Raw genomic sequence first — 27,474 nt, forward strand, 5'->3', positions numbered from 1 at the left:
TTTGGGAACTGTGGCAAGAGGTGGATTCACTAATCCTGGCTGATGTAAGTGAGCTCTGGAGCTGCGGGGAGCGATGCGGCTTCCTCAAACAGCTGATCAGTGGGGGTGCTGAGAGTCGTACCCCACTAATCTCATACTGATGACCTATCCTAAGAATAGGCCATTAATATGAAAATTCTGGAAGGCCCCTTTAAGTCACACCCCTCTCACCTTGACAAACAAGTTTATCATTATGCTCCTGTACTGGTGGACGGAGGCGGTCACTTAAAAATCACAGGGTATATGGCCCTCAGCCCTGACTGGCGGTTCCTTCTGTCTTCCAGCTCTGAAGCGGGTCTGTGCCTCCGTTCTTCCCAACATGTGCTTCAACTTTCTCTACAGCGACAATGAAGAATTCAAGGTCTCAAAGTTCTTCCTAGGAGCCTCATTTGGAGCCATCCTAGGACTTGGTAATGATGAGATGTCCAGGAAGGTGATGGGAGGAGAGTGTATGGATGATGAGCAGACTAGACATGGACGCCTCATACCTGCAGAAGGCATCTTTTCATCATCTCCTTATAATAAGATGTCTTCTCTATATATGTGCCTGCAGGTGTATACTTCTTGCTTGTGCATCCGATGAATGTGCATGAGGAGCAGAAGATCAATATCATGTACGGGCTATCAGGTAAATAAACCGGCCAATAAACCGTGCTGCACCTCACTGAAAATGTCCAGCTCACCTCCATGTTACTGATTTCTAACAACCCAGCAATTTTGGTCATCTTGACTCCTTTAGAGCAGGGGAGCCCCATATGTTTTTCCCATTGGGCCACCAAAGCCCTCCTTACTGCCGCTGCCTGGGTACATAATACTGCGGGAACTATAGGGGAAGTCAGGCAGCATGCTGAAGGCTTGGTGTTGTGGCCCACATCTCATCTCCTAAGCCCATTTCTCCATATCCATATTAGAGACAATTGGAAGAGGACAGAAGGTGGCAGCTATTGATGGCCACCACAGAGGGACAGCTTCTGGGGAGGTATTATGTGCTGCAATGTGGTATTTGTTTTTTGGGGATGGTAGTATTCTGTGCTGTACTATGGTATTACTGACCCTGCCAAGTTGTATTTGGCCCCATCTACTTGCGTTGCCTCACCTTCTGTCAATTTGAACCCACTTACAACATTGGGACCTTTTTGTTTAGCTTTTTTACATTCCCAATCCACCCTGATGCAGAGTTAACAACTACGTGTTGGGACTGGTATCTTAGAAGCCCCAACGGCCCCTCTGACACATGGGAACATATCAGTACTATCAAGGTAGGTGGGGGTCCTGGGGCAGATTTTACACTGGGGCCCAGACACTTGAGGTTACACATTTATGGCTAGTGGTTGTCCAGGAGTAGGGACACATGACTGCTTTAGTCCAAAAGCAGCGCCTTCCCAGTCCACAGGCTGCAAGTGGTATTGCAATTTTGGAAGTGACCATACCCCTTTACACATAATCATACCCCATCTAGAACAAGCCACACCCTCTCAATGTGTGTCTTGGCACCTCTGCCACACACTGTTGATCTCCAGGAGGTACAGAAATGCTTCTCCGGCCCACAGAAGTCTGGGAGGTCTCCCTTTGCAAGTATGAGTTGATGGGCACAAATATAGGACATTATATTCTTCAGGTCTATTCCTTCATACTCTTTTTTTCATCCGTGTCCTTCTTTAGGGACATTTGCTTTTGGATGGGCGACCTCTTCCTACTTTCGCTGCTCCACCCTTATTCTTGCTCCTAACCTTCTGGGGAAAGAAGGCCGGACGATCATAGTCATCGGTGTGATTGCCTCAATCTATGCAGGTAAAGATGTCATCTCTATTGATTTTCACTCATGAGATTATATGATTAGGGGCATGGCCACACGGTGATTTTTTTGCAGGGCCAGTTGCAAATATACAGAAGAATGTTGAAGAAATTGTAAGATCTGTGAGCTGCACTGTGGACCTACAGATAAACCACACTAAAGTGGTCTGGAAGGAGATGACAAAGCCCATGAAGAAGATCGTCCAAGACCTGGTGGTGAGTGAGAAGTTTTATGCTCTGGGATGGAGGAAAACTTAAAAGGGTTGGCCCAACTCAGACATTGGGGGGCATATGACTAGGATATGCCCCAATGTCTCATAGGTGCGGGTCCTACACCTATACTTAGAACGTAGCCCGCAAAGTCCCAGTGGGCCCACCGCACAATTTGCCCCCAATGTCTGAGAAGAGACAACCCCTTTTAAGGGTTTGTCCGACCAGTAGTTTCAAACAAATGGTCACAATGGCATAAAGAAAATAAAAGAAGTGATACCTCATCAATCCTCCGCTGCTCCTATTCCGATGCTTCCCAGATACTCAATAGACTCTACTTCCAGGAAAGACCACTCAGCTAATCACTGATTGAGGTGGGTCACCACTGCAGCCAATGATTTTCTGAGTGGTCATTTTCTGTGTTTCAACAGGGACCAGGAAGTGGAGACCAGTAGTAAGTGTGACCTGGGAAGCATTGGGACTGGAGCAGTGAGGCAAACATCACTTCACATCTATAGGAGTAACTCCTTGGCACCAAAGTACCAGCTATAAAATGACCACCAATTATCGGCCATCATTTATAGTATTAGTTTCCTTAAAGGTCCTTTTGGGCCTACTCAGACTCCACAGTCTTACTTTGAAACACTGTGATGTTCCCCAATTCTGGAGATATATTTCAGGTCTTACAGGTAGCACCCACATCTATCAGACATTTAAAGCACATCCTGTGGATATGCCATGATTGTCTAAGATGAGAATACCCCTTTAAGCAAAGCAAAAGCTCTACTGTGTGATATCTAATTCCCAATAAGAACTTATAGACCTCCCAACAAATCAAATTACAAGACATTTCAACCACTAGTATGAGCCCTGGAAATGGGTGTTCTAGATGACTCCCATTGAGTTGTATCCATTAAACTCTAGGAAGCTGCCAAGGAGCTAAAAAATAGGAGCAGTAACGTTGTATCGTTGTTCAAAGAAATTGAGAATGAGGTAGAGAGCACCGAGGGCTACAGCAGAAAGAAGGCAGAAGAGGCACAGACGAATCAGAAGAAGATCAGGTCTACGCAGAAGAAGCTTGAGCTGAAGACCATGCTGCGTTGTGAGTGTGAGTACATGAGGCCTGATGGGCTTCTTCTCTCTGTGGAGAAGGTCATTCTGTCAGACTATCGGAAGGCGAGGTAGGTGGTCATATTGGGTGGCTAGAAGCACTATGGTACAGCAATGTGTATTGGGGGGGGGGGTGCGATTTGGCTTAAGGGGCTATTGTCCTACTCATGTCCACAAACCGCTCTTTTTGCCTGACAGATGTTGTCGAACTCGGCATCAGCAAATGTAAGGACTGGTTCGCTATGAAGCATGAGGAGTGCATGCGTTACATCTTCTTTCCCGTCCTGAACAGTCTGCTTTGCCTACCCATGAAGTTCACATTTGTCTGTAACATCATGTACTGTGAGTATTAATAATATTTTGAGGCTCTTAGAAGGTTCCTCTGCACCACACAAATTCTTTGGAGGCCAATGTTAGACATGAGGCCTTCACTTTTATCCTTCTTTTTAGGCAGATCCTCGTCCTACAGGTCACATTGTGACAGTGGTTGGCCTAGCTTGTCATGTAACTGATAATGCACTGATATTGTTTCTCTTCTAGTGGTCAACAGGTGGTGCAAGAGCAGACTCCCACTAGAAGGCAACTTCGGTCAAGTCTTCGAATGGATTAACAATACAGTGTACAATCTGAATAAAGGCTTCTCCAGCACCTTAGTTGTGAGGGTCAGTGCCCATCATGATCATTAGACGAAATAATGTCCAGGAATGGATCTTCTCTATAACCTGTCAAAGCAAAACTGTTGCTAGATATAGGGCCACCAAACCACCAGCATGTCACTATGAAGCTTGGGTTTAGCTTTCTAAAGATGCCCCTGTCACATCCTGACAAAATATGTATTCCTCTATTGCCGGAGATGACTCTGCCGGCCTTGGGCGCACATGAAGTAGAGGGCAGTACACATTGCTCATGTCACATTCTTTTCCTTTCCCTCATGAACACAGAAAGAAGAGCAGAGCATATTCGGAGTCAACATCTCCCAGATCAGCATTACTGAAGAAGTTATTGAAACCTTGAGGCAGAAGCAGGTGTGGGTGCTGAGGAGGATGCAGTACATCAACACCATCATGTCCTGCATGTTCATCTTCCTCTTTACCTCGTAAGTGGTAACTACAGTTGACTTTTCATGACATGTCTTGTTGGTGTCCAGATGGAAAAATTCTAGCTCAACCAAGATTTGTGAGAAGACAATAATCTTCTCTTGGTGTGTTGTGCACCCCTAGATGTCTAGGCTTTACAGCTGTAATGGAGGGACATGGTGCATCTAACAGCATGCCTTACCCATGTCTTCTGAAGGGAATCGTCCTTCACTGTCATGAGGTCAGACCTGGGCAGATCACTACGCACATCCGGTCTGATGTCCTTTTCTAAAGCCAGCCATACACAATAGATAAATGTTGGCCAAGCCAGCCGATTTTGGTGAAACTGACCATCCATCTAATGTGTATGGAGGCTTCCAACTCCTCAAATGGCAGATGTTGGAGAAAATAAGGATTGGGCTGTAGGATTTGAACTGCCTGATACTTTTGCTCTCAGGCAGATAGTGTCTGGCAGAGCCTTACTCCACTCTCCAAGCATGCATGTGCATGGGTGTCACAGTGGGGTTCACTGTGACGTTTTCCGTGTGAGCTGGCTGCATGCACCCTTGCGTACTGGCTGCAGGCTGAATTCCTGTGCAGGCTGGTTGCTTGGGTCTGCGTACTGGCTGCGGGGTCAGTGAACTCACCTGTGGATGTTGCTATCCCTGTGTTAGTCTGTCTGCGGTTTCACGGGTTGGTTGTGCTCTGGCGTACTGGCTGCAGGTGTCTCAGTGTATGCCAGTTGCCAGGGACAATGGCCTGTGCTGCAGTCTGTCTGTTATGGTCTGTTCTGGACTCTGGTTCTGTTGGGGTTAACTCCCCTGTTCTGTGGCTGGGTGGGGCTTCTCAGGTGCCTCATTATGCAGCTTTACGTTCCTGTGAGCTGTGAGGCTTGGGGTCAGTTTGTCCTGTTCCATTCTAGGGGTAGCTCCTTGCTGCTGATCCAAGGGGATCTTACCATCTGCCCGTTTGTATGGTTCCGCCTAGGTTTACATTGTTGTATTCTGTATCTTGTTTATGCCATGTCCTGGTCTGTCTGTACCTGCCCTGTATTATGTTATGTTCCTGGTCTGTTCCCTGTTAGCCTAGCAGTGCTTAACTGCATCTGAGAGCCTGGCAGTGCTTAACTACTTCCGATGTATCCTGTCCCATGTCTGTCCTGTTGTGTCTCTGGCTTCTGTCCCTGTTCTGTTCATGTCAGTTTCTGTCCATGTCTGTATCTGCTTGTTTTAAGTCCGCCTTCAGAAGAGGGTTCCTGTGTTCCCCGAAGGGGGAATGCCCGCATGCCTGTATGCCCTTCGCCTCGCCATCCGTGTGCAGCTCTGCCTAAAATGTGCTGCCATTCATCACTGACATTCTACATGCTATCCTGGCCAGGGGGGTTTCTACGTCACAGCGAAGTGAGTACACACGAATCCTGTATTTATGGTCACTCGTATGACCTTTTATTGTTTTTTTAGTATTGATCTAGGTGGCAAAATTTATACCATTTCCATATGTTAATGGCTATCTCCCATCATTCTGGGTGGCTATATATGTTGTATGTCATTTGTGATACACTGTTACCACCATTTTTCATGACAATTGTCACTATATTTGTACATATGCACTGGAAATGTAGTGGCCACTGTACTAGCCACATATGATATAGTTTGTTCCACCATCATCTATACATCTTCATCCCTATCGCACAGGAGCATTGGCGCTTGACCACCCACCCCTAATTTTGTGTATAGAAGGGATCCGTGTGCACTGGAGGTACTCCCTACACAGGCACATCCCCTTCTCCACTTACAGTGCTGCCCATAATTATTCATACCCCTGGCAAACTTTGACTTAAAGTTACTCTTATTCAACCAGCAAGTAATTTTTTGACGGGAAATGACATAGGTGTCTCCCAAAAGATAATAAGACGATGTACAAGAGGCATTATTGTGGAAAAAAAATATTTCTCAGCTTTTATTTACATTTGAGCAAAAAATACAAGATGTTCCACACTGTGGAACATCTCAGAGGACGTGGTCGGAAGCCAAAAGTGACACCTGTGCTGGCCAGGAGGATAGTTTTAGGCTACTTTCACACTAGCGTTCATAGGTCCGTTCGTGAGCTCCGTTTGAAGGGGCTCACGAGCGGACCCGAACGCCTCCGTCCAGCCCTGATGCAGTCTGAATGGAGCGGATCCGCTCAGACTGCATCAGTCTGGCGGCGTTCAGCCTCCGCTCCGCTCGCCTCCGCACGGACAGGCGGACAGCTGAACGCTGCTTGCAGCGTTCAGCTGTCCGCCTGGCCGTGCGGAGGCGAGCGGATCCGTTCAGACTTACAATGTAAGTCAATGGGAACGGATCCGCTTGAAGATGTCACCATATGGCTCAATCTTCAAGCGGATCCGTCCCCCATTGACTTTACATTGAAAGTCTGAACGGATCCGCTCAGGCTACTTTCACACTTAGAATTTTTTCTAAGTTATTAATGCAGACGGATCCGTACTGAACGGAGCCTCCGTCTGCATTATTATGATCGAACGCTAGTGTGAAAGTAGCCTTAGAGAGGTGAAAAAGAATCCAAGAATCACCACCAAGGCCATCCTGGTGAATCTGGGCTCTGCTGGTGGCAATGTCTCAAGGCAGACAATCCAATGGACACTGCAGACCAAGGAGGACGCCACTTCTCCAGATAAGGCACACAAAAGCTCGCTTGGCCTTTGCAAAAGCTCCTCTGGACAAAGAAGAAGACTTCTGGTCTTCTGTGTTATGGTCAGATGAAACAAAAATTGAATTGTTTGGTCACAATGATGTTTTTAAAATAAGGAGAAGCCTTCAACCCAAAGAGCACCATCCCCACTGTCAAACATGGTGGTGGGAACCTAATGCTTTGGGGGTGTTTTTCAGCCAATGGACCAGGGAACCTAATCCCAGTAAACGGCACCATGAAAAAAGAGCAATACATGAGGATTCTCAACGACAACATCAGGCAGTCTGCAGAGAAACCTGGCCTTGGGCACCAGTGGACATTTCAGCATGACAATGACCCAAAACACACAGCAAAAGTGGTGAAGAAATGGTTAGCAGACAACAACAGTAACGTTTTGGAGTGGCCCAGCCAGAGTCCAGACTGGAATCCAATTGAGAATCTGTGGAGGGAGCTAAAGATCAGGGTGATGGCAAGAAGACCCTCCAACCTGAAAGATTTGGAGCTCATTGCTAAAGATGGATGGGCAAAAATACCTGTGGAGACCTGGAAAAAGCTGCTCTGCAATTATAGGAAGCGTCTGATTGCTGTAATAGCCAATAAAGGCTTTTCTATTGATTATTGAGAAGGGTAGGAATATTTCGGACTGGACACTTTTTGCTCAAATGTAAATAAAAGCTGAGAAATGTTTTTTTCCACAATAATGCCTCTTGTACATCGTCTTTTTATCTTTTGGGAGACACCTATGTCATTTCCCATCAAAAAATTACTTGCTGGTTAAATAAAAGTAACTAAGTCAAAATTTGCCAGGGGTATGAATAATTATGGGCAGCACTGTACTCCTATTGACTTGTTCTAAATGTTTTTGATATTCTCAAACACTAAGCCGAGCAGCTTTCCTCTTGCGTATCTCTACTCCACTTGTTATGTTCACTCCTCTCATTCCCACCACTGTTGGCGCCCACGTCTTTTCACCCCCTTTTGGGATTTTACGATCCCTAAAGGATTGGAATAACCTTCAGTTTTTTTTCTTTCATTGCATTGACTCTGCTGGTACCAGTGGCGTAGCTACAGGGGTCGCAGCGGTCGCAATTGCGACCGGGCCCCTGAGCCAGGGGGGCCCACGGCCCCCCACCGCCTCCTATTCAAAATGTGATCTAAATCATCTAATAGTGCCGGCCCGGGGCAGTGCGCACGGCGCAGCGCAGTAGGCAGCTCACGTGTGTCAGAGGGGGCGGCCGCGGAAGCAGACATTGAGTGAGGTCTCTGAGTGACTGAGTGAGGAGGAGCCGCCCGGAGGCGTGGTTTCCGCGCATCTCCGGCTCCCTCCCAGTCAGACACTCAGAAGCAGCAGGCGGCAGTGACTGTGCGGACGTGCAGTGAGTTTTGACTAGCCTCTAGTACAGTACTTTATAAATAATACAGTCTATTCTGGTTCTATAGCCCTCATGTAATGCCAGGCTTATTACAGCATAGCCCTCATGTAATGCCAGGCTTATTACAGCATAGCCCTCATGTAATGCCAGGCTTATTACAGCATAGCCCTCATGTAATGCCAGATTTATTACAGCATAGCCCTCATGTAATGCCAGGCTTATTACACCATACCCCTCATGTAATGCCAGGCTTATTACAGCATAGCCCTCATGTAATGCCAGGCTTATTACAGCATAGCCCTCATGTAATGCCAGGCTTATTACAGCATAGCCCTCATGTAATGCCAGGTTTATTACAGCATAGCCCTCATGTAATGCCAGGCTTATTACACCATACCCCTCATGTAATGCCAGGCTTATTACAGCATAGCCCTCATGTAATGCCAGGCTTATTACAGCATAGCCCTCATGTAATGCCAGGTTTATTACAGCATAGCCCTCATGTAATGCCAGGCTTGTTACACCATACCCCTCATGTAATGCCAGGCTTATTACAGCATAGCCCTCATGTAATGCCAGGCTTATTACAGCATAGCCCTCATGTAATGCCAGGCTTGTTACAGCATAGCCCTCATGTAATGCCAGGCTTATTACAGCATAGCCCTCATGTAATGCCAGGCTTGTTACAGCATAGCCCTCATGTAATGCCAGGCTTATTACAGCATAGCCCTCATGTAATGCCAGGTTTATTACAGCATAGCCCTCATGTAATGCCAGGCTTGTTACAGCATAGCCCTCATGTAATGCCAGGCTTGTTACAGCATAGCCCTCATGTAATGCCAGGCTTATTACAGCATAGCCCTCATGTAATGCCAGGCTTATTACAGCATAGCCTTCATGTAATGCCAGGCTTATTACAGCATAACCCTCATGTAATGCCAGGCTTATTACAGCACAGCCCTGGTGTAATGCCAGGCTAATTACAGCCTATACATCCCCGACTCGCAGGCTTATTACTGTATATACGCCATACAGTGTCAGACACGTCACAGAGCGATCGCCGATTACAGACTCACATGTACAACATCCACACTCTGTACTCACTTCCCGTGCAGCAAAACGTTCCCACTCTCCCGCCAAAGTCTCCTCTTCCTGCGTTCGACCCCTCCTCAATCTGTCGTCGTTGTCATGGACGCGGGACGCTGATAGGCCCCTTTCCATGAATGAGTAAATTTGCGGCCATAATGCGTGTGGCGAATGCCGATTACTCCTGTGCACACGACGGGAGCATTACGCCATGTTGTGTGTGAAGAAAAGTTCCGCTATTAGTGTTTAGTGATCCACACAGCGACACCTAGCGGGACAGTGGTCTCGGTGCATAGGGGAAGTGAGCGCGTACTGCGCTGTGAGCTTACTGTGCAAGTCTAGTTTCACCCCCTCAGGACTGGGGTTATTTTCAAAAAAAAAATATTTTTATTTTACATCCACATTTTACTTTTCAGTTCAGGTACCCAAATGAGGGTTTGTTTTTTGGGGGAAAGAAAGTAGCCATTTTCCATTTTAGTTTTTGGTGGTAAACTGGGAAAAAATGTAAATGGGGCGAGATTAAAAGAAAAACACGTTTGCGCCATTGTTTTATGGGTTTCATTTTAATGGCATTCCCCAGGGGCGTAGCTATAGGGGGTGCAGAGGTAGCAGTCGCTGCATAAGAAGACACACAAAGCACTGAGGGAAGGGGGGCCCAAGCCTAACTCTTGCACCAGGGCCCATGAGCCTTTAGCTACGCCCCTGGCTGGTACAATTGTTGGTATCTTCTGGTCTGCTTGGACCAGCTGCCACTGACTCGGTTTACGCTCTGGAGTTGCCCCACGGCAACTACCGTGGCTCTCAGGTCTATCCTCACCACTAGAGGCGCTAGTGAAGACCTGCTGTTGCTTAGTTACGCCCCTCCTGAGCATTGCCAGTCAGTGGCACAGTGGGTATACACCGGCTGGTTCGTTACAATGGGTAGGTCAGGAGCCATCATCTGTCTAATGTGTTTGGTCAGAAATTTACATTTAACTCTTCTTTTCCTCACAGAGCTTTTAACTACACCATCAAATATAATACCAGTGTCCTCTACGACAACTTCTATGTTACCACCTACTTCCGGCAGATTGACGCTCACAGGAGAAAGCTGGTGAGTCTCATGGAGATAAGTAGTACATTGTAGAGCCATTCAGGCCAGAGTCAGGTACTGGCAGGAGCAGGACAAGCTCTGGTGCCTAAGGTGGTGGATTCCAAATGCATCCCTCTACCCATAGGCCTCTTTCACACGAACGATACAGATTAGGTCCGGTTCAGTGAAACTCGCACCATTTTGCAAGTTCAGTCAGTTTTGTCTGCGATTGCGTTTAGTTTTTTCCGCGCGGGTACAATGCGTTTTGATGCGTTTTTCACACGCGTGATAAAAATACTGAAGGTTTACAAACAACATCTCTTAGCAACCATCAGTGAAAAACGCATTGCATCCGCACTTGCTTGCGTATGCAATGCGTTTTTCACGCAGCCCCATTCACTTCTATGGGGCCAGGGCTGTGTGAAAAACGCAGAACATAGAACATGCTGCGTTTTTCACGCAACGCAGAACTGATGCGTGAAAAAAAAGCTCATGTACTCAGACTCATTGAAGTGAATGGGTCCAGATTCAGTGCGGCTGCTATGCGTTCACGTCACGCATTGCAACCGCGCAGAAAACTTGCTCGTGTGAAAGGGGCCCTAGTCCCTGAAGTTTAGTTTAATACCACTTTTAATAAATGCCCCTCACCTCTCTGTCCAAAATCTTTTCATTACAGAAAAAGAAGTATTTACTTCCCCTTCGAAACCTGGAGAAGGCAGATTTTGTGTTTCCTTTCAATCTTTGTGTTCAAAAATGTGAGATGAAGACCATGGTAAGTGGGTAAGATGGAGACATAGGAGGAGTGAGTGACTGCTGAGAGGACGTGGTGGTCAACATGGCAGTCACTGGATGTTTCTTCTCTTGTACAGATGATGGAATTAGTGCAGTGCGCTCCTTTCTTCATTCTCTTCATCTTGACAATGGGTATTGACCAACTTATTATCCACATCTTCCACATTATCCACAAGCATTTCCATGTCTCCTATTTTGTCGCCTGTAAGTAGTACAATTGTTCAGCAAGAGGCACCCCACTGGAAGATATAGTCTACACTGAAGGGCTGTGGATGGGTTTATAGATCACTTATGGATGACCATGTTTTGTGGTGTCTTCACCCGGTCTGTACTGAAGGTCTATGGATATATTACCACATTCTACCGTCACACAGATACTAGATGTAGATGTTGCTTGTGACACAGCCTGCAGGTTATAACTTATTTACCTGTGGTCAGGGGCGTAGCTAAAAGCTCATCGGCCCTGGTGCAAGAGTTCAGCTTGGGCCCCCGTCACATCAGTTCTTGTTGGCAAGGGGCAGGGGAGCACATAACCTTCCTGCTGCCTGAGGCAAACCTTGAAAGTGCACCCCCTCATGACAAATTCTTAACCAAACCCCATCCCTCCAGCTAGAGGTGTAAATTGACCATTATGCACTTTCTATAATGCCAGTGTCTTATGTGGCAGAAAGGTCTTTGGGCCCCCTCAGGCTCCTGGGCCCGGTAGCGACTACTACCTCTGTACCCCCTATAGCTACGCCCCTGCCTGTGGTAGAATCTCTTCTCTCTCTCTCTCTATAGTCGACCACAAGCTGCAAATATTAGTGGGAGGTGACACCCTTCTTGCCCGGCTTCTACAGCATACAGTTGCTGCATTCAACAGCTCATTCAGGACTGTAGAGTTTGGCGACAATAAAGGTAAGTATAAACAGGTCTGGATAATGTCCTCTAAAATAAGGGTATAAGGGGTCAGTTCTTACGGGTTAACCCTTGACCTCTGACTTAAATTCAGGGCTCCGAACAAGGATGGTGCAATGACTGACTCAGGTGGTTCTAAATGAACAGGTGTTTACTCACTATTAAGGCAAATAGCATGGTGGTTACAGTGTCTCACAGAGGGTACAGACTTATAGATCGCAACACCACAGTTCTTTGACAATGTCTGGTGGTTATACTTGATTTGCTGATGGTTAAACTTCCTGATGGAGGCAAAATTCTTAGTGGTTACACTTCCTGATAGAGGCACTATGCTTGACATTTACACTTTCTGGCAGAGGCACTATGCTTGGCGGTTACACTTTTTGGCAGAGGCACGAAGCTTGGTGGTTACACTTCTTGGCAGAGGCACTAAGCTTGACATTTACACTTTCTGGCAGAGGCACTATGCTTGGCGGTTACACTTTTTGGCAGAGGCACTAAGCTTGGTGGTTACACCTCTTGGCAGAGGCACTATGCTTGGCGGTTACACTTTTTGGCAGAGGCACTAAGCTTGGTGGTTATACTTTTTGACAGAGGCATTATACTTGGTGGTTGCACTTCTTCGCTGAGGCACTAAGCTTGGTGGTTACACTTCTTGGCAGAGGCACTATCCTTGATGGGTCCAGTAGCAGGCAAAAGGAATCTTATAATTTTACACTTCACAGGCTTTCTGTAATCTAGTGTACAGTTGTGAGCCTTAGTTTATCTCACAATATCATGTAAATTCTCTGGAATTTACCAGGTGAGCAGACTTACTTTAGGTCACCATAACAGGGTGTCCACGTGAATAAACTACAACAGGATGCAAATGGGCAATGGCCTGTAACTACTTGCAGGTTCCTCTCTCTTCAATGTGTCATACCTTCAGCTTGGTGTTTGGTCCTTAACCAGTCCCAGATGCCAGGTTCACTGTCACACAGTCTCCAGAGTCGTGTGAAGTAGGATGCAGAGTACCTCGACTACCAACTATATGCAACTGAAGGAAACAGTGGTGTGCAGATAGGCGGTGGGTACACTGACAGTCCACATCAGTTTCAACCCTCTTACAAGCAGTTATATTGCTCGCTCCACATCTGACCTCATGAAAGGCTGCTGTCACGAGACGACCCATCCCTTCTTCCCAGAACAGGAGCTGCAGTAGTTGTCTTCAGAAGTTGGATTATTTTAGGGGAGAAGTCTTTCTCATTTCTAATAAAACTACAGTCATTAATTACGTAATCTCCCCATAAATCTCATGATTTCCTCATACATGAGTTTCTTATAAATTGCTCCATGGACAGTATTGTGTGTGTGTGTATATATTGTTACATATATGTAGAATGAACAAACTAATCCAGGTTATCCTCTGCCACAGTCTGCCTTCCAAACCCGGCCATCATGAGCTTTGCCGGCCATGTGAATTCCTGTATGCCAACCTTTGGGCTCCTGTCACTATGCTTCCTCCAGGTGTATGTCTACCGTCTCCGCAGAGTGATCGCCTCATTCTTCTTCCCAAAAGTAAGTTATGTCCGTAGGCTTTGATAGGACTGTGCTCTAGAGATGACCCTATAGGGCAACAAATCACATAAAACTGGGACAACAGACTCTGCCCTAAGCTACACAGACCTCCCAAGCACTCAGTATGGTCCAGGCCACACACTGAAACACTTCCTGTTTCACAGCCATTTTTATCAGCATTGGCCCTACAGTGACTTCTAGTGGTTACAAGAAGCATTGCAAGCATATTCAGTTACAGTAGTCAGTTTAGATTACAGTGCAGGATTACACAACCAAGGGGGGCATATGAGTGGCACTGTAAAAGTCTTAAAGGGGTGGTAACAAACCTTTACATGACCATAGAGAAAGGAAAATCCCCACACAACTAAACCAGGGGTAAACATCTTCCCTAAAAAATCAAGAGTCTTACATTGTCATTTTAATTCTATACAAATCGGGTAACAGTGGTAGTCCTGGTAATGGATGGCACCATGGCTACTGCTTCCATGTGCAGTCCATACAACTGTAATCTAAACCGTCTCCATAGAGGTCAGCACAGTCTCCTAAATGGTAGAAGTCTGTGTTCTCTTCCTTACATCCCCTCCTGGCTGTTATACCTGTAGGTAACAATGGCGCTTGTCCATCCTAAACCTGTCATGACCATAACCACATTAGCTTCGCTCCTCTGATCCACCTTTGTCCAATCTGTCATACACGACCAAGAACAAGATGAAAACATGTAACACATATTCTACAAACATGGTGCCATTTTTCCATTACGTTGCTGTTATGGCGCATTTCATACATTTCTCCCTGTCTCCTTGTTCTGGCAGAGGGAGAAGTGCCGGGTGCTTTACCTGTACAACAGTTTCCTTTTGAAGAGGAGGTTGTACTTTCAGAAAATCCGCTGGAAGGTGATGGGAAAATCCAAACGCAGGCAGATATGGGTGAGATATTGATATTGTCTGTGACCCCCAACCCTTACCCCAGAACCTCCCGTACCCAAACTCCTGCTGAACGCCTCTAATTATCAAGCACAATTTCAATAATTTTTTTGTCCATATAGCAGTTATATTTATGCCCATCACAGCATTTTATCCATTAGTGTGCCTTTATATAGTCATCCATATACAGTTGAAAGAAAAAGTATGTGAACCCTTTGGAATGATATGGATTTCTGCACAAATTGGTCATAAAATGTGATCTGATCTTTATCTAAGTCACAACAATAGACAATCACAGTCTGCTTAAACTAATAACACACAAAGAATTAAATGTTACCATGTTTTTATTGAACACACCATGTAAACATTCACAGTGCAGGTGGAAAAAGTATGTGAACCCCTAGACTAATGACATCTCCAAGAGCTAATTGGAGTGAGGTGTCAGCCAACTGGAGTCCAATCAATGAGATGAGATTGGAGGTGTTGGTTACGGCTGCCCTGTCCTATAAAAAAACACACACCAGTTCTGGGTTTGCTTTTCACAAGAAGCATTGCCTGATGTGAATGATGCCTCGCACAAAAGAGCTCTCAGAAGACCTACGATTAAGAATTGCTGACTTGCATAAAGCTGGAAAGGGTTATAAAAGTATCTCCAAAAGCCTTGCTGTTCATCAGTCCACGGTAAGACAAATTGTCTATAAATGGAGAAAGTTCAGCACTGCTGCTACTCTCCCTAGGAGTGGCCGTCCTGTAAAGATGACTGCAAGAGCACAGCGCAGACTGCTCAATGAGGTGAAGAAGAATCCTAGAGTGTCAGCTAAAGACTTACAAAAGTCTCTGGCATATGCTAACATCCCTGTTAGTGAATCTACGATACGTAAAACACTAAACAAGAATGGATTTCATGTGAGGATACCGCAGAGGAAGCCACGGCTGTCCAAAAAAAACATTGCTGCACGTTTACAGTTTGCACACGAGCACCTGGATGTTCCACAGCAGTACTGGCAAAATATTCTGTGGACAGATGAAACCAAAGTTGAGTTGTTTGGAAGAAATACACAACACTATGTGTGGAGAAAGAGAGGCACAGCACACCAACATCAAAACCTCATCCCAACTGTGAAGTATGGTGGTGGGGGCATCATGGTTTGGGGCTGCTTTGCTGTGTCAGGGCCTGGACGGATTGCTATCATCGAAGGAAAAATGAATTTCCAAGTTTATCAAGACATTTTGCAGGCGAACTTAAGACCATCTGTCCACCAGCTGAAGCTTAACAGAAGATGGGTGTTGCAACAGGACAACGACCCAAAGCATAGAAGTAAATCAACAACAGAATGGCTTAAACAGAAGAAAATACGCCTTCTGGAGTGGCCCAGTCAGAGTCCTGACCTCAACCCGACTGAGATGCTGTGACAGGACCTCAAGACAGCGATTCACACCAGACATCCCAAGAATATTGCTGAACTGAAACAGTTCTGTAAAGAGGAATGGTCAAGAATTACTCCTGACCGTTGTGCACGTCTGATCTGCAACTACAGGAAACGTTTGGGTGAAGTCATTGCTGCCAAAGGAGGTTCAACCAGTTATTAAATCCAAGGGTTCACATACTTTTTCCACCTGCACTGTGAATATTTACATGGTGTGTTCAATAAAAACGTGGTAACATTTAACTCTTTGTGTGTTATTAGGTTAAGCAGACTGTGATTGTCTATTGTTGTGACTTAGATGAAGATCAGATCACATTTTATGACCAATTTGTGCAGAAATCCATATCATTCCAAAGGGTTCACATACTTTTTCTTGCAACTGTATATGTTGTAGTGATGAGGATGATGACTGTCCTGCTGTCTATCTGATGATGGCGGGTAACATCTATCTGTAACCTCTGCTATGATATAAGGGGCTGTTGATGCCTTGAGGAATGGAGTAGTGTGGCATTAGTTGGAGGGAGTCTGAGCGGTTGGTGAGTGCCATGTGGAGGGAAGTTGTGGAGCAGGTCAGAGGAGGAGACCTTCAGTGCTGAAAAGTCCAGAGATTCTATAAGCCAGGCAGAGTGCAAGCTGCCATTGAGAAGGCTGAGTTGTGACTGCAGGAGGCACCCACCGAGTAGTGCAGGGATGAGACTGGCCTGAAAAAGTCAATACCACCACTTGCAATTTGTTGGTGCAGTAGAGAGAGACACGACCTCAGTGTGAGATGGACCCGAACCATCCCCTGCCTTGCAGCCAAAGAAAATAGGCTGCTACTATCATGGTGCCCACCATTATATAGTTAGTGCCAATGAAACCACAAAGCGTTGTGCCTCCTTGTAGTAGTAGTAACCTATTAAGCTTGTTCCCGCCAACTGTAACCATTACGCATCCATACCTCGACTATAACCATCACATTTGTGCCTCCTAGTAGTAACCCTAAACTGCAGTTGTAACTGCTAAGAATTGTGCCTTAATAACTGTAACCAACAAGCTTGTGCCTCTACGATTGTGTAAAGTATTTTGCTGTTGCATCTCTCTTTCTCTCTTTCTCCCCTCCATCTTGAGACCTATACATGGTTGACTTGTGCGTTTTATATATTCTTGGCCAGGAGAAGACCTTTTTGGGGAGGTTCCATAGATGCTGCCGCTGGACAAGACTCATTTTCCCTTGGCGCTGCATTGTCTGTGAAGCTAGGAGAAGTGAAGACTCGTTTGAGTGCAGGACCCCGGGATGCTGCACTGTATATTGTCGTCAGTGCTGGTGGGACCTGCACCAGTTCTGTTGGGCATGTATCCCATATGAGAATTACATCAAGGAGTGCAATTTTGAAGGACTTTATGAGTCCCTTTGATAGAACAAGATTATACCTTGATTACAGTGATAATGGTTACCTGGTTTATTGCTGTAATTTTGCCTTTTTTGGGTTCTAATTTATTTTCATTGTATTTAGCTTCTTAGTATTCTATTATATAGACAAGATTTGTGAGTGTCTTAAAGAGTTTTTCCAGAGGAGTAATTTTTAATTACAAACTGGGTCAGAATTAATTAAAATAAATGATCATTATTTACCTCACTGATCTGTTGTTGATCCTGTCACCGCTCCTCTTCACTTACTGTTCTCAGCTCAACAAACAAAAATTGGCTTGTAATGGCTGCTGAAAAAAATCACTAGACTAAGTGGTGACTTGCCTTAGCCAATGTGTCGCCTTAGCCCATTTCTGTGTGTCGCATTCTAGAAGACTGGGTCTTGGTGCTACTATAGCATGTAGTCTACCAGGACATTTACACCATAGCGTGTGGTCTACCAGGACATTTACACCATAGCGTGTGGTCTACCAGGACATTTACACCATAGCGTGTGGTCTACCAAGACAAGAAAGTCAGTAATACATGGATCTGCTGGAGAAACTGCAGTTCCCGTGCTGGGAACACCCCACTGTTGCTGTCTGGGTTAAAGAAACAAAAGCAAACAGCCTTGGACACCAGGAGAACAAAGAGCCCGAAAGGTATGTCCAGTATCTGCCAGTTCCATTTCTTCTCAATAGAGGAAGCCGTGGTGTCACGGGCTGAGGGCATGTGTACCAAGATCAACCGGGATCCACTGCACAACAAATACTCTTTGGGGGAGGGCTACACATGCAGGATCTGGACCAGTAGCACCTTTACCCAAAGGGAAAGGTGGACGACAAGATACTGGAGTAGGTCAATAAGCTGGCCATAGTGGAGCATCATGGTTCAATACACCATAGATAGTGCTGTAGAATGGGTCTTTATGTGATCTACCTCAGTTGGTGGGGCCACCAAACACCTCATTTCTAGTCAAAGTCTAATACCATGTAATAAAACTGGACATATCAGTCAGCTAACCCTCTTGTATTGATATCCATCCACTTAAGAAAGAGAAGAGGACAAACAGCTGCAAGACCAGACCCCCGGGTAATAGGTTGCTAGCATCACTACCTGGTAGAACACAGATAGAAAGTCCAGTCTGCTCCTCTACCCTACATTGGGTGGTTCCTTATATAGGTTTCACATTATAGGAAGTGATGGTATATCACTAGGATATGTCAATGTGTTCTCTGTTAGACTCATAAGTACTCCATCCATCCTCCGATTTGTTTTAGTTCTCTGCCCAACGGGTGGTAGGGAACACCACAGTCCAGAAAAATCCTCTGTCCCTTCTCTTTCATGATCAGGCAGGGTTGGACCTCCACCAATTACAATGGGATAGCCAACCCTAGCATCATAGCAATATAACCTTATTATTGAGGATCAAGAATGTCCTAGATTAAGAAACATTTTCATATGCAGATGCTCTGCGCCTATCACATGAGGACACTTCCGCCATTGGCTAGCTTTGACCTTCTATTCCTCTAAGAAATTGTTGCTTTGCAATTTCATATCCCTAAATATTAAAAACAAAACTGCTAAAGGCTACTTTCACACTAGCGTTCGTCGGTCCGCTCGTGAGCTCCGTTTGAAGGGGCTCACGAGCGGACCCGAACGCAGCCGTCCAGCCCTGATGCAGTCTGAATGGAGCGGATCCGCTCAGACTGCATCAGTCTGGCGGCGTTCAGCCTCCGCTCCGCTCGCCTCCGCACGGACAGGCGGACAGCTGAACGCTGCTTGCAGCGTTCGGGTGTCCGCCTGGCCGTGCGGAGGCGTGCGGATCCGTGCGGATCCGTCCAGACTTACAATGTAAGTCAATGGGGACGGATCCGTTTGAAGATGCCACAATATGGCTCAATCTTCAGGCGGATCCGTTCCCCATTGACTTTACATTGAAAGTCTGGACGGATCCGTACGAGGCTATTTTCACACTTAGCTGTTATATGCTAAAATAATGCAGACGGATCCGTACTGAACGCAGCCTCCGTCTGCATTATTATGATCGGATCCGTTCAGAACGGATCCGATCGAACGCTAGTGTGAAAGTAGCCTTAGTTATAATGATGAGTCTCCTTCACTAGACCTTAATCTACATGACATTTGCTTACTTTACAATAGCATCTCCATGGCTGGACTTGGGGGGTGACCCATGACGAGGGCTTATGACCGCATGGCTGCTATATGGGCACCATAATGCCCTGACCTCTTCTGGCTGACATAGCGAATATTTAGTCCCAGTGTCACTTTGGTTTAAAAAAATCAAACAGGTCCTACCTCCTTCTCCTCTCGGGCCCTTGGATCTTAAAACCATTAAAAACCTATGGGCATTTTTGAAACCATTTTGTTATTGCTGCAGCGCATCTACAATGACTTTTCCTACAGTTATGTGTCTACTGTTGCCATGCAGACCTATGCGTCTCCCTGGTAACAGACAACAAACCCTGTGTAGTCTGATCCTGCAGCTATTCTCCTTTCTGTCTGTTTACCTCTTCATGTTAATAGACCAAATCGAAGGAAAAGCAAGGGACAAGTAGAAGAGTATGACTGCAGGAGCAGAAGTCTACAACAGTGAATGATAGATTACCACCACAAGACAGTGACAGCCCCCTGGTCCCCTATGCGAGCAGTACCTATAAAGTGAGAGTTACTGTACAGGACCTGACCTTGTACAGTTTATCTGCTTTTGGAATTATCTTTTACTTTTTACAGTAAAAATAGTTTTTACACAATGGGATTATACAACATCTAATTTGCGGACGTGTTACACTGTGTAGGTACTTCATGGCTAGTCACGCTTGTCTTATGTGTCTTGTCCCATTGACTTTCTCTTCCGCCATTACTGGTCTATGGGAACTTATCCCTAGGTAAGACTGAAGAGTCTCGAGTGTCCTGACATTCTAGATTATTTTATATTGTCCTTTGTGTTCTATGTAATGTGGTATGTACATTGCCTAAGATGGTGTTTAGTTTCATGCTACCTGACACTCTTCTAGTAACTGATCGCCCATAGTGTTCAGATTGGGCTGTCACTGGTGGTCCGATAGTGTGAAAGGGAAGTGAAAGGATCAGATTAAAGGGCTTTTCCGACATTTTAATATTGCTGACCTATCCTCAGGATAGGTCTTCAGTATCTGATCAGTGGGGTCCGCCACCCGGGGCCCATGCCGATCAACAGTTTGAGAAGGCAGCAGCTCTTGCAGTAGTACCACGGCCTTCTCCAGCTTTTCCTAGGCCAGTGACATCACGTTCATCATCCACGTGGCCTAGGAGCAGCTCAACCCCATAGAAGTTAATGGTGCTGAACGCGATACTAAGCACAGCCGCTATACAGTGTACGGAGCTGTGCTTGGTGAGCAAAAAGAAGGCCATGGGGTTCAAAGCTGATCGGTGGGGGTCCTGGGTGTCAGACCCCCACCGATCAGATACTGATGACTTATCCAGAGAGTAGGTCATCAGTATTAAAATGTTGGAAAACCCTTTTAACACGTCTTAACGAGGTGTTCCTGTGATGATGTCATTAAACCACTGATGTCATTTAAGATGTTACAGGCAGTAGAAGGATTAAAATTTTTGAGACGTTCCCTATTTGCCTAAATACATGTAAAGTTGTCATGTAAAACTGGGATGACCAAAACTGCCACACCATTAGTACCCCTAATAGGGTCACTCACATAGTACCCCTGAAAATTCCCAACACAGAACCATACATATAGTACCCCTGAAAATAGTCACTCACATAGTACCCCTGAAAATCCCTAAAGCTGAACCATATATATATATAGTTCCCCTGAAAATAGTGTGACTCACATAGTACCCCTGAAAAGCCCTAAAGCAGAACCATACATATAGTACCCCTGAAAATAGTGTGACTCACATAGTACCCCTGAAAAGCCCTAAAGCAGAACCATACATATAGTACCCCTGAAAATAGTGTGACTCACATAGTACCCCTGAAAAGCCCTAAAGCAGAACCATATATATAGTACCCCTAAAATAATAGTTTCACTCACATAGTACCCCTGAAAATTCCCAACACAGAACCATACATATAGTACCCCTGAAAATAATGTCACTCACATAGTACCTATGAAAACCCCTAAAGCAGAACCATACATATAGTACCCCTGAAAATAATGTCCCTCACATAGTACCCCTGAAAAGCCCTAAAGCAGAACCATACATATAGTACCCCTAAAATAATGTCACTCACATAGTACCCCTGAAAAGCCCTAAAGCAGAACCATACATATAGTACCCCTAAAATAATAGTTTCGCTCACATAGTACCCCTGAAAATTCCCAACACAGAACCATACACATAGTACCCCTGAAAATAGTGTGACTCACATAGTACCCCTGGAAATAGTGTGACTCACATAGTACCCCTGAAAAGCCCTAAAGCAGAACCATATATATAGTACCCCTAAAATAATAGTTTCACTCACATGGTACCACTAAAACAAAAAAGACCAAACCATACATATAGTACCCCTTAAAATAGTCACTCACATAGTACCCCTGAAAAGCCCTAAAGCAGAACCATACATATAGTACTCCTGAAAATAGTGTCACTCAGGGGTGCTATATATATATATATATATATATATATATATATATACACAGTATATATGATTCTGTTTTTGGGGTACTACCCGAGTGACACTATTTTCATGTTCTGGTCTCAGGGGTGCTATGTGAGTGACATTATTTTCAGGGTTACTGTATGTATGATTATATTTTCAGGGGTACTAAGTGAGCGACAGTATTTTTAGGGAGGCGGTTACAGGGTATACAGAATGAGGTGTTTAGAAGGATCCCTAAAGTCTTCCACAACAGGCTGATGGGACCCCACAACCAATAGAGTGGAGGGTTTTCAGTACAGCCCAAAGCTTATCAAGAAGGAGTGAAGTAACAGGTTCAGACTACACCCGGATAGCACACAGGACCTGATTTTGTACTGTTTATACATTTTGGGATTTTAATTTTTTTTTACATTTTGCAGTAACTATAATTTTAACACAATGGGATTGAGCTGTTTTATAAATCATCCCGTGTTCTGTCGCTTATGGCTCGTCACACTTGCCTCATGTGTCTTTCCTCGTTGACTTCCTCTTCCACCATTACTGGTCTGTGGGAACTTACTCCTTTGTGAGACAGAAGAGTCTCGAGTGTCCTGACATTCTAGATCCTCATATTTTGTTATTGCCCCTTATGTTCTATGTAATGTGGTATTTATATCGCCTGAGACGGTCTTCGGTTTCATGCTACCTGACACTCTAGTAATTGACCGCCCATTGTAAATAGGTTAATGGCAAGTTGGTCAAAGTAAAAAATTGGCAATGTTCATATTGTGAAAGGGAACTGAAAGACTCAGTTTCTTCAGCAAGGTGCTCACGTGTTCAATCAATGGGTTTGGGCACTGATGATGTCATTAAACCAGTGATGTCATTTGGGATGCTACATACAGGATTCAAATTTTTGACATGCCCTAGAACTGGGGTACTGCAGCACAATTAGTCCCCCCCCCCCCCCATTAATAATTGTGCTGCACGATGCCATAAAAAAATGAGCCATACATATGGTTCCCGTGAAACTAGTGTCTCTCAGACAGGGTACATAAAAGGTTTTCATTTTTTGTTTTTTTCACCCAATTTCACAGCTCTTGCCACTGAAAGTAGAGTGCACTTACCAACCCAATTAGGATAGAGTCAAATGTGGCGAGGTGAAGGAGTTCTGCTCGATAATTGGAAGAAGTATCCAAGAGGTCTTGTTATAGATGAACCGTGAGGGAAATGACGAAGACAACATGGGGTCCACCTCCTTTTCCAGAAGATTATTTCACATTGCTGCTGTGGATTCAATGACAAAGTTGTAAGCCTATGTACACCTTTGGTGGCAATATTTTTTTAAATATTATTTCATTGTACTCATTTTGAGCTAAAAATCATTTTTTAAATTGGTGTTTATTAAAAATATTGAGCCGTTTTCCCTGCACAGCTTTGAGTTTATCTAGTAGCTGGTTCAGAATGTTCTCTCTGCTCCGTCAGGAGTACCATTCACAAAGCTAGAAAAACTGTTAACACTTTCTGACAGAATGGCTCAATATTTGTAATAAAGACCAATTGAAAAAATAATTTTTATTCCAAAATGAGTAAAATGCAATCATAAAAATAATTGCCCCTTAAGGTGTACATAGCCTTTAAGGGCACTGTCTGTCCCAATTGGGGGGGGGGGTGCATTGTCCCTCTGCTGAGCACCTGCCCTGATAAAGGCGAACCTATGTGGTAACCCTGTTGGCCTGCAGTGGCAATGAGGGTGGTTTTAGTCCTAAAGATGGCTAATCACTCTCCCTCTAGCGCTCCCCAGACCACACGTGCAGTGAGTGAAGGGTGCACCCTTTTCCTGGGCACATCCTGGGATTTTTGGGGGGCTCCTGCCCGATGGTAGTTGATGGTGGATGGTTGGCAGGGTGCAAGGCAGGAGGGCAGGCATAGGGCCGACGGACGGTGGAGTCCATGACCAGGACTGTTTGGTTACAACAAAATAAAGTCTCTCTTTGAAGACTCTCTTTTCAAGTCTATCTGTGAATAAATGATGGGAGTTGCAGTACAGATCTGAGATATATTACAGAGCAGGCTCTCTTATTTTCCCCTCTGATTTAAGTCCTCTTCCGTTCCATTATTCCACGAAACATATCCGTATGGTTTCCGTATGCGATCCATTTTTTGCGGATAGGAAACAGTAAGTTATTAATCACCATATGGCAGGCATGTCCAAACTGCGGCCCTCCAGCTGTTGCAAAACTACAACTCCCAGCATGCCCTAATAGCTGTAAGCTACCCAGGCATGCTGGGAGTTGTAGTTTTGCAACAGCTGGAGGGCCGCAGTTTGGACATGCCTGCCATATGGGCTGGGCATAGCATTTCTACAGTATACATCCGCACAATACGGATGACATACGGATGTGTTCCGTGTGCGTTCCGTATTTTTTGCGGACCCATTGACTTAAATGGGGCCTCGGACCGTGATTTGCGCACAATAATAGGACATGCACTACTTTTTTGCTGAACGGAAATATGGAAACGGAATGCACATGGAGTACCTTCCGTTGTTTTTGTCGACCCATTGAAGTGAATGGTTCCGCATACGGTCCGAAAAAAAACCGGAACGGAAGCGGAAAGAAAATACGTTTGTTTTTCAGTCCCAGGGAAAAAGGTTCCCTGTCCCCAAAGACAACAAGCAGTAAGGTCTGTTGCCATAAACGAGCGTTACCTTACGGTCATTATCCTGCACAGTCTTCATGGTTCTAGACCTTGGGTATGGATTTCAGGCTTCCTTTATCTCAAGGATAGTCTTAGGTCACATGCACACAGCCGTTGTGCGGCCGTTCCGTGCATTAGGGACCCCAATTGCGGTCCTCAATACACGGGCAACATCCGTGCAGTGGGCCGGACCCATTCAACTTGAATGGGTCAGTGGTCAGTCCGCACCGCAAAAAAATACGACATGGGTCCACATCTGTGATGCGGGGTACACATTGCCGGCGGCCGCGTATTGCCGACCCGCCGTTTGCCACGGCCGCCCAACGCCAGTGTGCATGAGGCCTTAGTATTTTAGTTCAGTTGCTTTTCTCTGGCAGCTTTTCGGTCTCAGGGATAAAGGCCTACTTCACAGCCGATCACAAAAGCACATTTTGCTTAAAGCTCTGCTTACTAGGAACTCTCTTACCAGGGTGCGGGACGAGCCCATCACCCAGGCAACTGCATTGAAAAGATTGCCATTTACCTATATGTTGCCCATACATAACCATTTGAAATTAAAGTGCACACGTAAAAAGGGAATATTTTAACTAGAACCATACATATAGCGCCTCTGAAATAGTGTCACTCACATAGTACCCCTGAAACTAAAACCATACACATAGTGTCACTCACATAGTACCCCTGAAATTAGAACCATACATATAGTGTCACTCACATAGTACCCCTGAAATTAGAACCATACATATAGTGTCACTCACATAGTACCCCTGAAATTAGAACCATACATATAGTGTCACTCACATAGTACCCCTGAAACTAAAACCATACATATAGTGTCACTCACATAGTACCCCTGAAACTAAAACCATACATATAGTGTCACTCACATAGTACCCCTGAAACTAAAACCATACATATGGTGTCACTCACATAGTACCCCTGAAATTAGAACCATACATATAGTGTCACTCACATAGTACCCCTGAAACTAAAACCATACATATGGTGTCACTCACATAGTACCCCTGAAATTAGAACCATACATATAGTGTCACTCACATAGTACCCCTGAAACTAAAACCATACATATAGTGTCACTCACATAGTACCCCTGAAACTAAAACCATACATATAGTGCCTCTGAAATAGTGTCACTCACATCGTACCCCTGAAACTAAAACCATACATATAGTGTCACTCACATAATACCCCTGAAACTAAAACCATACATATAGTGTCACTCACATAATACCCCTGAAATTAGAACCATACATATAGTGTCACTCACATAATACCCCTGAAATTAGAACCATACATATAGTGTCACTCACATAGTACCCCTAAAATTAGAACCATACATATAGTGTCACTCACATAGTACCCCTGAAACTAAAACCATACATATAGTGTCACTCACATAGTACCCCTGAAACTAAAACCATACATATAGTGTCACTCACATAGTACCCCTGAAACTAAAACCATACATATAGTGCCTCTGAAATAGCATCACTCACATAGTACCCCTGAAATTAGAACCATACACATAGTGTCACTCACATAGTACCCCTGAAACTAAAACCATACATATAGTGTCACTCACATAGTACCCCTGAAACTAAAACCATACATATAGTGTCACTCACATAGTACCCCTGAAACTAAAACCATACATATAGTGTCACTCACATAGTACCCCTGAAATTAGAACCATACATATAGTGTCACTCACATAGTACCCCTGAAACTAAAACCATACATATAGTGTCACTCACATAGTACCCCTGAAACTAAAACCATACATATAGTGCCTCTGAAATAGTGTCACTCACATAGTACCCCTGAAACTAAAACCATACATATAGTGTCACTCACATAGTACCCCTGAAATTAGAACCATACACATAGTGTCACTCACATAGTACCCCTGAAACTAAAACCATACATATAGTGTCACTCACATAGTACCCCTGAAACTAAAACCATACATATAGTGTCACTCACATAGTACCCCTAAAATTAGAACCATACATATAGTGTCACTCACATAGTACCCCTGAAACTAAAACCATACATATAGTGCCTCTGAAATAGCATCACTCACATAGTACCCTTGAAATTAGAACCATACATATAGTGTCACTCACATAGTACCCCTAAAATTAGAACCATACATATAGTGTCACTCACATAGTACCCCTGAAACTAAAACCATACATACAGTGCCTCTGAAATAGCATCACTCACATAGTACCCTTGAAATTAGAACCATACATATAGTGTCACTCACATAGTACCCCTAAAATTAGAACCATACATATAGTGTCACTCACATAGTACCCCTAAAATTAGAACCATACATATAGTGTCACTCACATAGTACCCCTAAAATTAGAACCATACATATAGTGTCACTCACATAGTACCCCTAAAATTAGAACCATACATATAGTGTCACTCACATAGTACCCCTAAAATTAGAACCATACGTATAGTGTCACTCACATAGTACCCTTAAAATTAGAACCATACATATAGTACCCCCGAAATAGTCTCACACAGTAGTGCCCCTGGAAATAGTGCTGTACTTATAGTGCCCTCAAAAATCATACCATACTTATAGTACCCCGAATATAGACCCATAAATATAGTATCGATCACATGGTACACCCCAAACTAGAACCATACATATAGTGTCACTCACATAGTACCCCTAAAGGAGCAGAACCAT

At 44.7% G+C, this 27,474-nt stretch overlaps 1 protein-coding gene across 1 annotated transcript; it reads left to right on the forward strand.

Moving 5' to 3' along the window:
- Positions 1-333: 333 nt before the first annotated feature.
- DCST1 (DC-STAMP domain containing 1) lies at positions 334-17,634 on the forward strand. The gene is made up of 15 exons (XM_044273985.1): positions 334-449; positions 593-667; positions 1,702-1,830; positions 1,910-2,049; positions 2,968-3,151; positions 3,352-3,495; positions 3,694-3,815; positions 4,095-4,249; positions 10,373-10,472; positions 11,128-11,223; positions 11,321-11,447; positions 12,024-12,140; positions 13,555-13,697; positions 14,510-14,623; positions 17,202-17,634. The coding sequence occupies exons 1-15, from the start codon at positions 359-361 to the stop codon at positions 17,442-17,444; spliced, it is 1,980 nt and encodes a 659-aa protein (XP_044129920.1). The 5' UTR covers positions 334-358; the 3' UTR covers positions 17,445-17,634.
- Positions 17,635-27,474: the final 9,840 nt, after the last annotated feature.

The sequence above is a fragment of the Bufo gargarizans genome, unplaced genomic scaffold, assembly GCF_014858855.1.
Source record: "Bufo gargarizans isolate SCDJY-AF-19 unplaced genomic scaffold, ASM1485885v1 original_scaffold_1370_pilon, whole genome shotgun sequence".
Lineage (NCBI taxonomy): Eukaryota > Metazoa > Chordata > Amphibia > Anura > Bufonidae > Bufo > Bufo gargarizans.

What these genes read in the sequence shown, in the direction of transcription:
- DCST1 (XM_044273985.1), top strand. Translation starts at nt 359, where the DNA reads ATGTGCTTCAACTTTCTCTACAGCGACAATGAAGAATTCAAGGTCTCA. An exon ending in GATTGCCTCAATCTATGCAG is followed by an intron (nt 1,831 to 1,909) that starts GTAAAGATGTCA and finishes ATTTTTTTGCAG; the next exon opens with GGCCAGTTGCAAATATACAG. An exon ending in ACGCTCACAGGAGAAAGCTG is followed by an intron (nt 10,473 to 11,127) that starts GTGAGTCTCATG and finishes TTTTCATTACAG; the next exon opens with AAAAAGAAGTATTTACTTCC.